Source organism: Delphinus delphis, chromosome 6 (genome assembly GCF_949987515.2).
Source record: "Delphinus delphis chromosome 6, mDelDel1.2, whole genome shotgun sequence".
Taxonomy (NCBI): domain Eukaryota; kingdom Metazoa; phylum Chordata; class Mammalia; order Artiodactyla; family Delphinidae; genus Delphinus; species Delphinus delphis.
In genome coordinates, this window is record NC_082688.1 from 19,025,645 (window position 1) to 19,042,004 (window position 16,360).

General features: G+C 48.7%; 1 protein-coding gene and 1 long non-coding RNA gene across 7 annotated transcripts in view; one reads left to right on the top strand and one right to left on the bottom strand.

Annotated features, from left to right (window-relative positions):
- Positions 1–16,360, bottom strand: part of LOC132427124 (uncharacterized) — a 227,101-nt gene that overhangs the window by 115,908 nt on the left and 94,833 nt on the right. The gene's annotated exons all lie outside the window — the stretch shown is intronic.
- The window catches only part of TNC (tenascin C), a 93,986-nt gene that overhangs the window by 75,110 nt on the left and 2,516 nt on the right, over positions 1–16,360 (top strand). For all 6 annotated transcript variants that reach the window (XM_060014252.1, XM_060014253.1, XM_060014255.1 and 3 more), the window contains 9 exons: positions 667–810; positions 2,640–2,759; positions 4,575–4,718; positions 5,483–5,613; positions 8,865–8,997; positions 10,577–10,728; positions 11,499–11,595; positions 12,471–12,632; positions 15,428–15,591. In XM_060014252.1, the coding sequence (XP_059870235.1) occupies positions 667–810; positions 2,640–2,759; positions 4,575–4,718; positions 5,483–5,613; positions 8,865–8,997; positions 10,577–10,728; positions 11,499–11,595; positions 12,471–12,632; positions 15,428–15,591 (1,247 nt within the window). The remainder of the gene's footprint in view (positions 1–666; positions 811–2,639; positions 2,760–4,574; positions 4,719–5,482; positions 5,614–8,864; positions 8,998–10,576; positions 10,729–11,498; positions 11,596–12,470; positions 12,633–15,427; positions 15,592–16,360) is intronic.

Genomic DNA, 16,360 nt, shown 5'->3' on the forward strand with positions numbered 1-16,360 from the left:
AATATGTCTAAAGACATTCTGGGAGGTAGTGAGCTCCCTGTTAGTGGAAGTGTATACAAAGATGATAGTTGATAACCTCTTCAGAGAAATGCAGTAGCATCTCTGTGGGCAGTTTGGCCAGCTGATATACACGCTCCTCACCAGCCCCCAAGTTCTAAGAAATATAAACTTTGGACTTTTTCATAAATGTAAGAGTACAAGCTTGACCATGACCATTTTCTTCAATAATAGAATCTCTGCTAGTAAGGGATGAGTCTATATATTCTTTAGCTAATACAATGGATTAAATATATCAGATATACTTGCTATACTTGCTATATATAGCAAGCTTCCCATATTCTTTGTGGGAAAAATAGGTAAATAAAATTTGTGCAACATGGCCGCTCTCTAATGAATGGAAACTTGCAATTTTTAGCACATTGTGACCTCACGGTTCTTCCTCCCCTGGCTCAGTTTTTGGCATCTTCATGGATGGAAAAAACATTATACAAAAAGTAAAAACCTCTTCTCTTATGCCAGAGGGTAGGAGCAACTGAGAAGTCAAGAAAATGGTGTTGGATAAAGATATAGTTTCACTGCCAAATCGGATACGCCCATTCTTGAGACAACCGTGAATAAGTTTCAGTGAGGTTCACCTTTCGCCGTCTTGCTTTTACTGTGTTCCAGGTACACCCTCAGTGGTAACTGTGGCTGGGACCAAGACTCAGACCAGGCTGCTGAGACTGTTACCTGGAGTGGAATACCTCGTCAGCGTCACCGCCCTGAAGGGCTTTGAAGAAAGCACGCCTGTCTCGGGGATGCTCACCACAGGTATTTTTCTCACCTTCAGCATTATTTCTCATGATTCAGAAGCTAGAAAAAAAAGGTTTTTTTTTAAGGAAATTCTCGGGGAAAGTGGGCTGGATTTGGCGCACCAGCGGTCTCATTTCTGGTCCGTCTGTAGCCTCTTCTGAGCTGCATCCTCAACCTCCCTGGGCCACCGTTTCCCAGGGTATTGTGGGGAAAAATAGCACAAGCTGGGGAGTCATGCCGACCTGGTGGAAATCCCACGTCCTGCCGCTTCTAGATACATGAGCTGTCAGTTAATTTCTCGAGGGTCTAGTTCCCTACTCTGTAAAATGGGTGCAGTTCTGCTTCCTTTGCAGGAAGCTGTAAGAATCACGTGGAACTGTATATGTAAAGCATCTGCAAATATAAAACAAGACTGTCCACATTAATCCACTTCCTTCCCTTCCCCGATAGTGCCAGGACCAGTGTGAGGAACCCTCCAATCAGGTGTTTCACGCAGACACTCTAAAGTAACTACTCTGGATCCGGCAGCTACTGTATTTCAGGCCCTGTTACTAAACCCTTCACGTGTCAACCCTATAGCTATTACCCTTCCCATTTTACAGACGAAACAACTGAGACCTGGGGAAATTAAATGCCTTGGGCAAGTCCATATAACTAGTAAATGCTGAAAGTAAATTTGAACTTAGGTCAGTCTGACTACAAACTCTCTATTCTTCTAAAATAAAGGATGATTTTCCTGTTATAACCTGATTTGTACAACACACTGTAAGGAGGCAAAAATAATGAATGGCATTGAAGGAGAATGAAGTGGAAAATTTCTCTTCAGGCAGCCATGTTCCTAAACAATTTATCCTTTGATATATGAGCAATTATCCAGCCTAATCCGTTAAAGGATCTAAAGAATGGGCCTCACAGGAAAGTTTAAAAATATCCTAATAGTCTTAAAAGGGTTGCTAATATGCAATTAAAACCTCCTGTCTGAACCCAGAGTTCTGCACACTCTGCCACACAGACCCTCGTTTCCCCCCTAGAAATCTTTCATTCACGGGTTCTCCATGGCAACTGGTTGCAAAGTCTGGATCTGTTTCCTCCGGAGGCCATGTTGTCCTCATCCGTTAAAGGAGATTCTGTATGTGAAAGATGAGACAGGAAGGACCTCAGAGTGGACGGGGTGGGTCCCAAATCACTCTACCACCTCCTGACTCTCAGGCCAGTCACTTCATCTCTTGGGGCCCAGACACCTCATTTGTAAAATGAGCTGATGGTGGCTGCCGCATCCCCCATCCTCCCAGGGCTGTCGTCCTGGAGAACTGAGTCATAAATGTGAACAAAAGCGGGAACTAGTCATATTTAGGTTGGTTTCTAAGAAAGGGGCTGTTGGGTTGTAGCAGTGGTGAATTAAAAGGGCCAAGGCTCTAGGACTATCCATCTTTCCTCAGTACAAGTCATTTGGAAATCATATTGAAAACTCCAAATAGCTTTAATAGTCATGTTAATAACAACTGCAATTATTGAGTGCTGCCCCTAACCCAGTTCACACACATCCTCTAGTTCAGCGGTCCCCAAGCTTTTGGGCACCAGGGACGGGTTTCGTGGAAGACAGTTTTTCCATGGATGGCGGTGGGAATGGTTCAGGCAGTGATGCGAGCGATGGGGAGTGATGGGCAGCGGCAGATGAAGCTTCGCTCGCTCGCCCACCACTCGCCTCCTGCTGGACAGCTCGGGTCCTAACAGGCCGCGGACCCGTACTGGAGTCCAGGGGCAGTGTAGACAGCAGAGCAGCTGTGGTCTGATGTCCTACCCCATGACTGCCCATCCCTTAAACACATCACCATCTTTCCTTGCAGCTCTGGATGGCCCATCTGGCCTGGTGACAGCCAACATCACCGATTCAGAAGCCTTGGCCACGTGGCAGCCGGCCATTGCCCCTGTGGACAATTATGTCATCTCCTACACAGGGGAGAGAGGTAAGCTCGTGTCCAAGACCCTCCCCACCCTGAGGAGTGTCTGTCCTGCAGTAAACTCTTCCTGTTCTCCCTTCCTTGTGCCACACTTGGTGCATGGTAGCAAAAATGCATGGGTAGACTGGAGAGTCCAGCAACGTCCCTGTGGCTCTCGACTTGCCCCCTCAGAACAGACTCATGGGCTGGGACTGGGGCTGGGTGGGTGGCTGTGGAGGCACCGGTTCAGGCGGTGGCAAGAGAGGTCCTACCCACATCCCCTGCTTGTTGTCAAGTGAACGAGCATCAGAACCATGGTTGTATCACGGGAGGCCAGCAGGCCATTTAAGGAAAAGCAGAGGGTGCGTCTCCAGCCTCTTCCTCCTCTCCTGCTAGTTTCTCTGCCGTCAGGGTGAGTCACCCTCTCCAGGCAGCAGCTCTCACCTCTTACAAAGAAGGAGTCCAGAATCTGAAATCTTAAACAGACTATTTCAGGTAGCTCTGGGGAGCCCAGGCTTCTTGGATGCCACAGACAAGGCCCATTAGAGCAGACCTGATTGAGAAATCAGAAATTATTTTTCCTTGTCTTTGCAACCATCTGTGCTAATTTACTCAGTTGGAGATTAAACACTTGTTTGGGGCACCAGCAAACCAAGGCTACCAGAAGGTAAAATTAAATACAAATAAGAGAGAAGGAAAGATTCCTTTTCAATGAACAAATCCATACTTTTGTCATGAGCTAGACTAGAAAAAATATGTTGTTATTTTAATCTCAAAGTATATGTGGGTTTCATATTTTATGGTTCAGTATCGTTCTACTTTCAGTAACAATACGAGAGGGCACCATGAGCTGTGCTGGGGCCTCTGAAAATCTTAACTCAGCCCCGGCAACCACTTACGAGAGCTCCTTGCGAGGACAGAGCAAAGATGGGGCGGGGCTAGAGGGATGCTTGGGTTTATTCTTTCTACTTCTCTATTTTTAAATATTCCCTGTGAGCAAACTCTTCCAAGTCAGGGGAGATGATGGTGTCTCACCTAAAATAAATCAGAGTATAGTTCGTGGGAATCATGGAAATTGTGGATGCAAGTGTAGAAATTCCCTAGAGTCCAGACGTGTGTGTGAGGCTGGGGGTGTGGGCTCATGACTGATGAACAGAGTGACCAGCTCATTCCACTCTGCCCTGGACCTTCCCAGTTTTAGCCTTAAAAGTCCCATGCCCTGGGAAATTTCTTAGTCCTTGGCAGTTCAGGGTAGCTGGTCACCTGTGATTAAGAAGTAAGCACATATACCCTGGGCACCATGGTTTGGGGGCCACTGTTGGTCCTGACCCAGTGGGACTGAGAGCCCGTAATCAGGCTCTGGTGTGTCTACGCCACCTGATTTTTGTGATCCCCCAGCCTAATGATTTGACATTTGGCAAATAAAAGGACATGAGAGTAAGTGAAAAAAAAGGGGAGGGCAAGCAATGGGACAAATTAAATTTGAGTAGCCCAAGTCTTAGAGATGTTACCTGCAGCTCTCCTGTAACTGGGTCCTGTGCCTCAGCTGCAACACTGTCCCAGTGGCACCATGTGCAAAAGTCTCCTGACCCCCAGGGCCCCTTCCTTCTGACTTGGTGCCTGGAAAACTCCAGTACCGTACGATAAATCCTTTGTATATGAAGTGATTGCTCAAGAGGGAGAAACAGGAGTGTGAGTCATCTCAGAAAACAAACCTGCTTTTCTGTAGGGTCACTGAAATTTTCTATGTTAGAAGGTGTGTGCGCTCCTGGCCAAGTCCGCTGATGGCCCAGACAGCGGACTGGTGACTGCCACGGTGTGGTGTGTATATTTCCTGTTTAGAGCCAGAAATTACCCGCAAGGTGTCCGGGAACACGGTGGAGTATGCGCTGACCAACCTCGAGCCTGCCACGGAATACACGCTGAGGATCTTTGCAGAGAAGGGGCCCCAAAAGAGCTCAACTATCACCACCAAGTTCATGACAGGTACAAAGACATCGAGAGCTGGATGATGCCCACCCACAGCCTCTATCTTTAACAGTATCCCTCTCCAACTCTTATTTCCCCAGTCAGCTCCCTGTAATGTGATGACGTCAGCATCGGCTAAAGTCACCGGTGCCACTCCGTCAAGACCTTAAGAAACACACCATTTCCTTTTGCACTGAAATGACCTTGCTCTCCCCATGGACTAGGAAATGATTTTCAGAGGAGGGCTTTATAAGTGGAAAACCAGTCCCCGCTGACCCTAAACCCAGTATTTAATGATCCATGGTCTAGGCAGGGAAATATTTTGAAGAGAAAGATTTTAAAGGCAAGTTTTCCTAGATGTCCACTGGGCTTTTATACACTGATATCTTTTTAAAAACTGCAGGAAGCAGAGAAACAGAGGCCATGTCCTCCGAGTAGGGGCAAGCACCACTACCAGCATTCAGCTGTCCTCTTCTTCAGAAACAAGGGGGCTTCTGATTACGTTCATGGCTGTGTCTTTCTTCCCAAATCCAACTAAAGCCAGTCAATATCCCGTTGGGCTCAGGAAAACGTGGCCCTTGGGATGAGATGAACCACAGAGAATGGACGCCTTTGGAGGTCACCTGGCTCAACCTCTTCATTTACAGATGGGGAAGGTTTTGCCCAAGGTCATATAAGTCAATGGTAGGGAAAGGACTTGAACCCAGCCCTCCTGATACCCAGCTGGGGACTTTGTCCTACACCTGCTGACTTATCTGATATTAAATTCTTATCTTCTCCAGACCTCGATTCTCCAAGAGACTTCACTGCTACTGAGGTTCAGTCGGAAACTGCCGTTCTCACCTGGAGACCTCCCCGGGCATCTGTCACTGGTTACCTGTTGGTGTATGAATCTGTGGACGGTACAACCAAGGTATCTTGAAGTATATAAAAAACTCCCCACTGCTGGTCGAAACATTTACGGGATCCTCAAAGGAGGGAAGAATTATCTGCATGCTGTTTCTCCTCTCCCAGTGCAACTGGGGAGCTGGAAAAAAATTAGTAGGAACTGGACACCATGCCAGACCTTCTGAATCATAAGCTGCAGCCTCCCTGTCTCATTTTAACCAGACTCCAGTTTTGACAGCCAGCCAGGGTCAAGAACCACTGCTCACAAGACTTGAGGACGTTTTAGGAGCTGGACTCTTTGTCCTTAAATGTTTTATTGAGCAAAGGCCAAAAGCTTCTTCTGCATCTTTGCCATTTATCTCACAGACGGCATCATTCCATTATATAATGAAATATATATCACCATGTTCTTATGACATCAACTGTTTACAGCAATTTTTATTTCTATTCCCTACCCAGGATTTTTTTTCTTCTACTTTTTAATTTGAAATAACTTTAGACCATCACACAAGCGAAAGAAATTTTCTAACCTTTACCTTCTAAAGTTGTTTTTGACTTTTTAATTTTGGCCACCATCCTGTATACTTCCAAGATCTTCTACTTCTTTTCTGCACATTGATCTTTTGCTAGCATATCGTTTGCATTTCCTGTTATCTTCTTCTCTTTATCTCTAAGAATATATGTTCTTGGCATTTTTCTTCCACAGCCTACATAGTGTTTCCTCCAAGGTCTCTTTTCTGGTTTGCTGCCGTTTGGTTTGGTTTGGGTCTCCATCTTTCATGTTGGAGACTTCCACCTAATGCCTGTTGGTCGTTTTGTACCGGAGCCAAGAATGAAATAGCCGATTGGGAGGTCTAGTTGCACAGACAGGTCTTGCCAACTATGGGGCTCGCTGTAGAGTGATTGGGCAAATACCCAGCAGTTTTCTTGGGGGACTCCCAAGCATCAGGACTGTAAACTATTTCTCTCGAGCTCATCAGTCTCCTTGGAGGATCCTCTACCTCCTTCGAAGCAGGCTGCCAGGAGCCTTGCTGGAGAAGGAGCCTGGGCTCCCACTGTGTACACACCTTCACCTTCACTTCTCCTGTTTCCAGCGCAGCACCCGAGCCTCCCTTGCAGCTGGGCCTGATGGATTTGAATCCAGAGTCTCCCCTCTGGCTCAGCCTCTCCAGGGGGGAAACCTCAGCCTCTCATCTGGGCTGGGAAGAACAGTCACCCAGACTGTTGGGGGGGTGGAGAGAGCTGGGGATCTGTTTATTATACAAAGTTTTAAACAAACCTTTGTTCAGCCATGCCCCACACTGGCCTTCAAAGCATCTCTGCTTTCGCATACATTTCATTCCTGAACTTGCCGGGCTCTGCAGCATTGTGGCTGCACCCACTAGTTAGTTAGCTCCTGGCTTTCTCCATTCTGTCACTTCAGCTGTCACTCCACCACTCCACACTTTCCACTGATCAAGATTCTGGTGACATCAAGTACCTGTCTCCTCTGCCATTTCCCTCATCCTTGTGAATTTATACTTTATATCTCCTTTACTTTCATTTTAGTGGGTATCAGAAGCAAGCAGAGATAAACTGTCTTGTTCAATATGCCACGTTTAACCAGGAGTGGACACACATCTCTAGTTACCATTACGGTCCTTCTTGGAGTCGCTGTAACAATGAACTAACTCACTGTGTGAACAGAGGCAAGTCCCTCGCCTTCTCTGGGTGTCAGTGTTCACATCTGTAAAATGAGTGCACTGAACTCCCCAGTCTCTAAGGGCCCTTCCTGGTCAGGCATCCTAGGATTCACTGTTTACCTGAACTCATGAGTCTCATTTCGATCTACCCTGATTGCCTAGAAAATAACTTTGAACAGCAGCTTAGAAAGCTGATAGGTAATTTTATCCCCAAGTAATTCAAGGAACCCAGCTTTGTACCTGATTCTTCCCCAAGGACTAGACCTGGGGGCCACACAAAGGTCACTGGGTCGCTGGTATCAAATAGGCACTCACCCGGGTTTACTTCCCTGCATGACCAGTCCCCAGCTTAATCTGTTTCACTCAAGAAAGTCAACCTGGTAGAGGAGGAAAGAGTCCTGGAGAGCACGTTAGGAGACAGGATGCAAGACCGTCCTCTGCCACCAACAAATTATGGAGTGAGTGCAAGTCTTTTAGCTTCTTTGAAACTACTCACACCTCCAACACCCACCCCCTCAAACCCTGCCGCACTGGAAAAGTCAGGATAACTTCACCTTCCCGGTTGTGAGGATGCCAAACAACCTTCCAGGGGCCTCCACACTGGTTCATTACTGCCTAAACCCAGTGGGCTGTGTTTGCTTTACTAGGACTGCAGGTTGCATTCCCATCCCTGACACCAGGGTCATCTGCTAAAAGGTGATTTTACAGGCACTGGAAGGTAAAAAGAGGATTTGAAAAGAAGGAGGATCTCCTGCAGAACTGAAACCGATCCCCCTCGTCTGGACAGCAGCACAGTGACCAGTCACCAACAGCAGGTGTAGTTAGCGTAGGTCTACAGCAGCTGTACACATCTGCCTCTCCTGGACATCTCTGTTCTAGAAAAGTGACATGCTGGGTCAGCTTGCGCTGTCGTCATGCCGTGCCTCCTGAGCAGTTGTAATCATCTCCTGACTCAAGAGACCCCCTGAGTGACTATGCGTCAGAATCATCCAGGGAGCTTCTTAAATATGCACCTGGTCAGGCTCCACTTCTGGCTCTTATGATGCAGTCGTTCTAGCATGAAGCCCAGGCACTGTTTTATTTTAAAGCTCCCCAGAGATCTGTGAAAAAGAGCCATATTAGGGACCACTGACTTAACTGGTCTCAAAGTCTAAACCTTTGCCCTTTGTGTGATTCATCTTCCTACCAGATGAAGCTGAGATCACAGCATTCCCTTTTTCAAAAAACTTTCAAAAACCTCCATTCCTTATCATGATAAGCTTCAAATTCCATAGCTTGGCACTTAAGGCCCTTTGTAATCTGGTCTTCGCCCACCTCTTCCACGGCTTCCCTAACTGAAGTGTGGCTGAGGTAGGTCGCTGCCTCCTCATATTACTTGAATTTGCTCTGCCCCTTCTGGCCCCAGGAACTTTGCTCATGCTGCACTCTCCCCATGTCTGAAGCCCTGAAGTGAGCATGGAGCCTGGCACAGAGTGGGACTCAGCGGATTCTTGCTGAATGAAGAAATTAATGGATGGGTGAATAAGTGAATGCATCATCTGTACTCTGAGGATTTATGTGGCCAAAAGCTATTATATTTTTCTTCTGCCCTTAGGAGGTTGTTGTGGATCCAGACACCACCTCTTATAGCCTGGCAGAGCTGAGCCCATCCACCCACTACATGGCCAAGATCCAGGCACTGAATGGGCCCCTGAGAAGCAAGATCATCAAGACCACCTTCACCACAAGTAAGGGGCTCCGGAGGAGACTGAACCAACCCTCCACTTCTCCTCTAACTGCTACTTTAAATGTTTCCATCAAATTTCTGAAAAGAATCAATTCCCCGCTATTACCGGAAAAGCTAGAGCAATGTGGTTGCAGGAGGTTACAGGCCTCGTGGTGAAAGGGAAGGAGGGCCAGCAGTGAGAACAGCTGGATTCATTCCCCATCTCCACCATTTGCTCTGCGTGACTGAGGAAAGTTACTGCCATTCTACGAGCCTCAGTTTCTTCATCTGTATAATGGGGTTAATAACTATCCCTTCTTCATGAGGACCGTGTGAGAATCTCTGTATTGTATTTGAACTCCCAGCCCAGTGGGTAGCCCTTGTCAAGGCTCATTATAAGCTCAGTGTTCTCCTTCAGGCATTTACAAAGCCTGTTCATATTCAGAATCACCAACAGTCCTCCCACGAAGCTGGTACGTTGGGCCAGGATAATCATGCCCAGTTTTCTGGTGGGAAAACAGAGGCTCCCAGAGACTAAATGACCTGCTCAGGGTTACACCATGAGTTGGAGTCAGATCTGGGTTCAGGTGTCCCAGGACCAGGGAACCACCTCCACACCTGGCCACTAGGTCTCCTCTGCAGGTGGCAAATGGGCAAGCGCTCCATTGGTGAAGAGGAAGCATGCTTCTCTGAGGAAGGGAGGAGGGGGTCTTTGCAGAGCCCTGAACCTGGGTAAATGGAGTGTATCCCAGCGCTGTCTCCCGCCCTTCGCACTTCACTCTAGTCCCTCTACACACACCTGCTGAGGGAGGGGAAGGGACAAAAGCACCTCTTTGCCAGATCTCACGGCACGTGTTAGGAGCACAAAAAATACGAGTGTGCCCTAAAGATGCTCCCAGACTAGGGCTGTGAAACAGACAAGAAAACTGCTAACGAAACAACCTCAGGTGAAGGTAAAGTACAGTGAGGAGGTCGGACCAGAACAAAGAGCTGCTACTGCCGTCAGTTCTCAAGCCCACCTGCCAAGCACAGCCCCAAGATCACTCACTGCTATCGAGTTTTTAATTTTTGCACCACATTATACACGTGGAAGTTCCCCAGGCATGCTTGTGTTAGCCCTCTCAGGTCCCCGGGCTCAGAAGGCAAGGCAGGGGCAAGTTCAGGGCTTAGAACCCTTGTCTTTGGCTTCAGGATCCTCTGAAGAGCCTGAGATGCATCCAGCCTGGCAGAGGGTCCTCACCCACAGTGAGCCACCAGCCGTGTGCTGGAGACCCAGCCATCCTGGCCAGCACCTGGGTGTTCATTGGGTGCTACCTGACACATGGCCCTCACAGCGGTTCAGCTCTCCTCCCACTGATATCACTGGTGGCTTCCATCAGTATAAGAGACTGAACTGGGTCCCTTTTATCCGTAACCTCTAAGCCTCACCGCACCCCCCGCAAAATGGCTTTAATCCCCATCTTGCGCGTGAGAGAATAGAGCCTCAGAGAGGTGGGGCTGCTTGCCCAGAGGCGTCTAGTCAGTGAGCACTCGAGCTGCGACCTGAAAGCCCCTGCCCCAGTCCCGCTCTGAGAGAGCCACTCTTTCTTCTCATCCCGCAGCTGGAGTCCTGTACCCATTCCCCAGGGACTGCTCCCAAGCCATGCTGAATGGAGACACGACCTCTGGCGTCTACACCGTTTATCTGAACAACGACAAGACCCAAAAGCAGGAAGTCTTCTGTGACATGACCTCTGACGGGGGTGGATGGATCGTGAGTATCATGGAGACAGACTCCAGAGCTCTCCGGCAGGGGGATGGGGGCAGAGGAGAGGCCGCGGTCCTCCCCGTGCCCTCCGACGCTAATGTGCAGGAGCTCTCCAAGACAGCGCCTGTCACATGGAGACACTCAGGGATTCTCTCTCAAAGTAATGGGAAAGCAGCTGAGCCTAAAAACCAGCTCCCCTGTTTCCCCGTCATTTATCTCATTTGATCCTCAAAAAACTCTGTGATCTATAAATGGCAGTGGTCATCGAGCCCCTTACGTTTATGACTTAACGTTGGCCATCTACCAGGCACTGTGCGAAGGGTTTTACATGAATTATTTCCATCCCGTTGCCATATGAGCTGGGTAGTATGCTTTTTAATTATTAAACTTTCTTTCTTAGAGCAGTTTTAGATGGGCAGCAAAGTGGAGCAGAAGGTTCGCTGAGGTCCCGTGTGCCTCCTGCCCCGACAGGCACGGCCTCCTCCACTGTCAGCAGCCCACACCAGAGGGGTTCGTGTGTTACACGTGACGAACCTACACTGGCACATCACAGTCACCCAAAGCTGGGTGGTGGTCTTACTAATCTGTATGTTTCGGGTGAGAACACTGAGACTCAGAGAGGGGAGGCGACGTGCACTGAGTCACGTGGCGAACTAGTGAGGACAGAGGTGGGGACGGGTGCTTTTCCTACAGTGGATGTTTCTTCCTCTCAGAAAGAGGTCTTCTCTTTCCTTCAATAGCTTAAGCGCACCCAGATTCATTGGTTATGTTTATAGGTGTTCCTGAGACGCAAAAATGGACGTGAAGATTTCTATCGAAACTGGAAGGCCTACACTGCTGGATTTGGGGACCTAAAAGAAGAATTCTGGCTTGGTAATACAGCCTGCGTGTTTGTGTCCCAAATGTCCATTTCTGTCCTCCTTGTCATCTGTCCTAACCCACAGCGAACTGTGGGAGAGGAAATGGGTTACGAGGAAACAATAGCTCTGGTGGGCGACACAGGGTGTCAAATTCTCTATGGAAAGACTTTAAATTCTCTGGGTCATTAAAAATAAAAATCCAGCCAAAGGAGAGCCACTAGCCAGGCCTAGCCTAGCCTCAAGTCAATCACTGGGCCATTTAGAGAATTATCCTCACTGATGTCCTTCACTGCTTCCATCCTATGCTAAGTCCCTCAGGGCCACAACCTCTAAGTCTCATAGCACCCCACAAGGTACAAAATTCCTATCTTGCACGCACCTGGGAAAACAGAGCCTCAGAGAGGTTACGCTGCTGGCCATATCTAGCCAATCAAGAGCTGAGCTGCAGTGTGAACTCTCCCAAGCCAACACGACAATGCCATCACCCATCCATCCATCCACGCAGCCCACACTGCAACAAGCGACCGGCACAGGGCGCCGTCCTACGTTCCAGCACCCAGGCCAGGGAATGTCCGTCCCTGTCCTCCATCGCCTTTCACTTGTAAGGAGCTGCAGAGTTTAAAAGGTGCGCGCTCCACCTTATCTCCTTTATCTTCATAATACGTTAGGCGGTTGGCAGGGCAAAGATGTCAACACAATTTTAGCTGAGGCCCAGAAACCGTATATATCTCACCTGGTGTCACAGCAGCAAAGAGCAAACCAAGCTGCAAGCCCAGGCGCGACGCAAACCTCTTTCGAGCACACACGGCCGCTGCTCTTACGGGGTGCGTAGGAATGAGGGCCTTGGTCACTGCGCTTCTTAGGCAACCCCTTGCCTGTCGTCCACAGGGCTGGACACCCTGAACAAAATCACAGCCCAAGGGCAGTACGAGCTCCGGGTGGACCTGCGGGACCACGGGCAGTCAGCCTACGCCGTCTACGACAAGTTCAGCGTGGGAGACGCCCGGACTCGCTACCGGCTGAAGGTGGAGGGGTACAGCGGGACAGCAGGTATGGACAGACATCCTCAGAGCCCAGGGAACCGCAAAAGCTTCTCGGGTTTTCAGCCAGCTCCTCCACTCCTCATTCCTTCCTTCATGGGTCCATCTGTTTATCGACAAATAATTGAATCCCTACTAGGTGCCAACCAGCAGAACTACAGTTGAACAAGGTTGGGTAGATATTCTGGTCACCAAAACATAGAGTAGGTTGGGAATTAGGACAATCAGGACGGACTTGTAGCTATTGTCACTCAAAATATGTCTTTTTCTTAGCCATGTTTAGAGATCTGTTTTAGACTGAGAAAAAAGCAGTCTCTTGGGAGCCTTAATACTCATCTACTGCTGTGCTTCTCAATTTGTGACACACATATGACCCACTGGGGGAGCCTGTTAGTGTGCTGACACAGTATGTCCAGGGTGAAATCAAGATGCTGCATTTCTGCTGAGTTCCCACATGATGCCACTGTTGGTGGCTTTGCTGGTCTGTGGCCTGTACTTTGAGTAGCAGACAGTCCGCTCCATCACCCAGCTGGAGGAATCCCTTCTAAGACATTCCTGCCACGTGGCCATCCAGCCTCGGCCTGCACACCCCCATGACCAGGAGCTCACCACCTCTCCAGCAGTCCTTCACTCCTTGACTGGCACATAACCTGGTTTGGGTTTTGAAGGTTTCTTTGCCTTGAAATGGCCTTTGTGTGGTTTTCTGACACCACATCATAGGAGAAACAAATAAGGAAACGATATGCATTCAGGCCCACCAGGTAGCAGCTTCTTTTGCAGATACTTCATATCATTACCCTCTTTTAGGTCTCACCAAAAAAAAAAAAATTATATATATATATATCTCCAGGTGATATTGCTATTATACAGATGAGGAAACTGAGGCTCAGAGAACAGCTGTAAGAGCCTGTGGACGGTGGGCCCACGGTACAAGCCTGGCTGCTGACGAGTATTCTTGGTAACAAGGGGGATCAGGTGTAAGACCGTGACCACGCCATGTCACCCCTTGCCCACTTTGGGGTGGTTTTCAGTTACGTTTATTGAAACAGAAGAGACAGATGCTGTAGCACATTCCCAACCTCTCAGCCCTGAAAGAATGCATCCATAATGGGAAAAGCCTCCACGCAAGATTTGCCAAAAGCCAGGCTCAACCTAATGAAAGACAGAGCTCTTTAGAGATCAGTCTGGTGGAAATGAAGACAGAGACGCAGGGGTGAAAACTGTTTTCATTCTTGCATCCCTCAAAGAATTCTGACATTTTATTACCTGGCAATAAATACCTCTTTTGTTGAGATGGCTTCAGGCAAGGAGGATACTGTTACAGGGCAAGCATAGGCACCGAGGGGCGGGAAGGTGGCCTCCACCCACCTCTTTCTGTATTTCCAACAGAAAATGAGTCATGTTATGCCCCTGCACTGAGCTAACCCTTGGGGCTACATCCTCCTGTGCGTATCGATGGCAAGCAGCCCCTCCACAGGAAAGCATCTTGTTTCATCAATATCTAGCTGCCATCCTCATGCTCTTGATAGCTTCATCAGTTACCAAGGCACCCGAGTCCCTCTGACAACTTGCTCCAAAATATCAGGATAGAATGCCTTGATGTCTTGAAATCTTTCTGCACTGCATTGACCAGGGCTGGGAGTGAGGGGACACAGAAAGAAATGGCACTTAAATGCTCCTAAAATTCAATATATTCAATTGCAAACTAGATTCCCATATAGCACTATATATACATGGACTTTTTGTCTAAGAATCAGGGAAAACTGGTCCCATAAACACTTTGAAAAATAACTGTACGATATACAAGCTATTCGGTGACATCTAAAACCTGAAAGGTTTGATTATAAGTATGGCTCTGTAGGCTGAGACTCAAGATAGACTGTCTCAGGATAGCTCTGGAAAACCAGCATGGCAGAGTGGAAAACTAAACTCATACTAGAACTTGATAAATATTAGATGGGTGAGTGAATAAGTGAGTGAATGTGAATTAATGAATAAATAGACAATAAATAAATAAATGCACGAAAAGAATTGTTTTAAAGTATGGCTCTGAATACTTGCATTTGAGGGGAAAGCACACCATTACTGAATACAAATTTCCCACCTTACTCTCTGAGTTCCTTTACGTACAGTGAATGCAAACACAATCATAAAAATAGCAACAATCGGGCTTCCCTGGTGGCGCAGTGGTTGAGAGTCCTCCTGCTGATGCAGGGGACACGGGTTCGTGCCCCGGTCCGGGAAGATCCCACATGCCACAGAGCGGCTGGGCCCATGAGCCATGGCCGCTGAGCCTGCACGTCCGGAGCCTGTGCTCCGCAACGGGAGAGGCCACAACTGTGGGAGGCCCGCGTACCGCAAAAAAAAAAAAATATAGCGACAATCATGACCGTTTGCACACCACACTACCTGTTTAGTGTACACCTTCGTATCCATTGCTCCAACGGCCCTCTGAGGTGGATCAAATCAATGTGCTAGTTCCATTCTACAGATAGGAAAACTGAGGTTCAGCAAGAGGCTTGACCTGTGCAGGGTCACAGCTAAGAGTGAAAGAGATGGGATTGGAGCTAGATCCTCCAAAGCCACCTGTACCTTCTACCTTCTACCACTTTATGCTGCTTCTATCAGAAACGAGGCTCGGGGATGACACTCATGTCCTATCCAGGCCCACGCTGGATCCTAATTCGGGGTCCAGTGTTTGAGGCCGGCCCACCCCAGGGCCCTTCAGTCGTCACCCTGGCGCTGCCCTTCACAGCCCACAGGGAGCTCCAGCTGGGCTCTCAGTCTGCGCTTTCTCTCTCCCAGGTGACTCCATGGCCTACCACAACGGCAGATCCTTCTCCACCTTTGACAAGGACACAGACTCGGCCATCACCAACTGTGCCCTGTCCTACAAGGGGGCTTTCTGGTACAAGAACTGCCACCGCGTCAACCTGATGGGGAGATACGGGGACAATAACCACAGTCAGGTGAGCAGACAGCGAGGCCCTGGGCAGGGCTGAGGCCAGCAGGCCAGGAGGGAGAGATCCCCATGAGACCGCAGGCCAGGAGAGATCACAGAGATAGCATGTCTTAACCCACGAAGATCCCAAGGAGAACCACTGGTCAGGGAGACACCAAGCGTAGCCAGCTTTCCTCAAATTAAGTCTTTGTCTGAACCCCAGAAGGAAACAGATGAAAGTAGAGGCCATCTAGGTGAACCAGGGGTGATGCAGGCCCAGGGCGCTGCTTCCCCACCCTGGCGTAGAGGCACCTCCAGCACCCCAAGAACATCTCAGAGCAAAGACCACAGATTTTAAGTCCCTTCCTTTTCTGATTCCTAAGATCGAGTTCCAGAAAAAGGTGACTTCCCTGAGGTCACAGAGCAGAGCTGGAGGCAGAGTCAAACCTTCCAGCTCTCCAAATTTCCCTGCACCACACAGGATGCTGTGACACAATTTCTGCAATCATAGAAAAGGATTTTTTAGATTCCCTGTGGAGATAAGTGAGCAAAACCAAATTCAACCACCATCTCACACTGAGTCCTGCCTGCACGAGCAGGTGCCTGAAAAGTGGGCAAAGTCTAGTGGGCCCAGCTGCTTAACCATGATGGTCCTTCTCAGCGGCCATCCCTGCTCCAGGGAGGAAGGACGGGTATTCACCCAGACTGATCACCCTGGGCTGGGCCTCCTCAACTCCTACCCAGCCTGCAACCTGGGATCCCTTTGTAAAAAGGCAAAGGTACAAATCACACCGAAC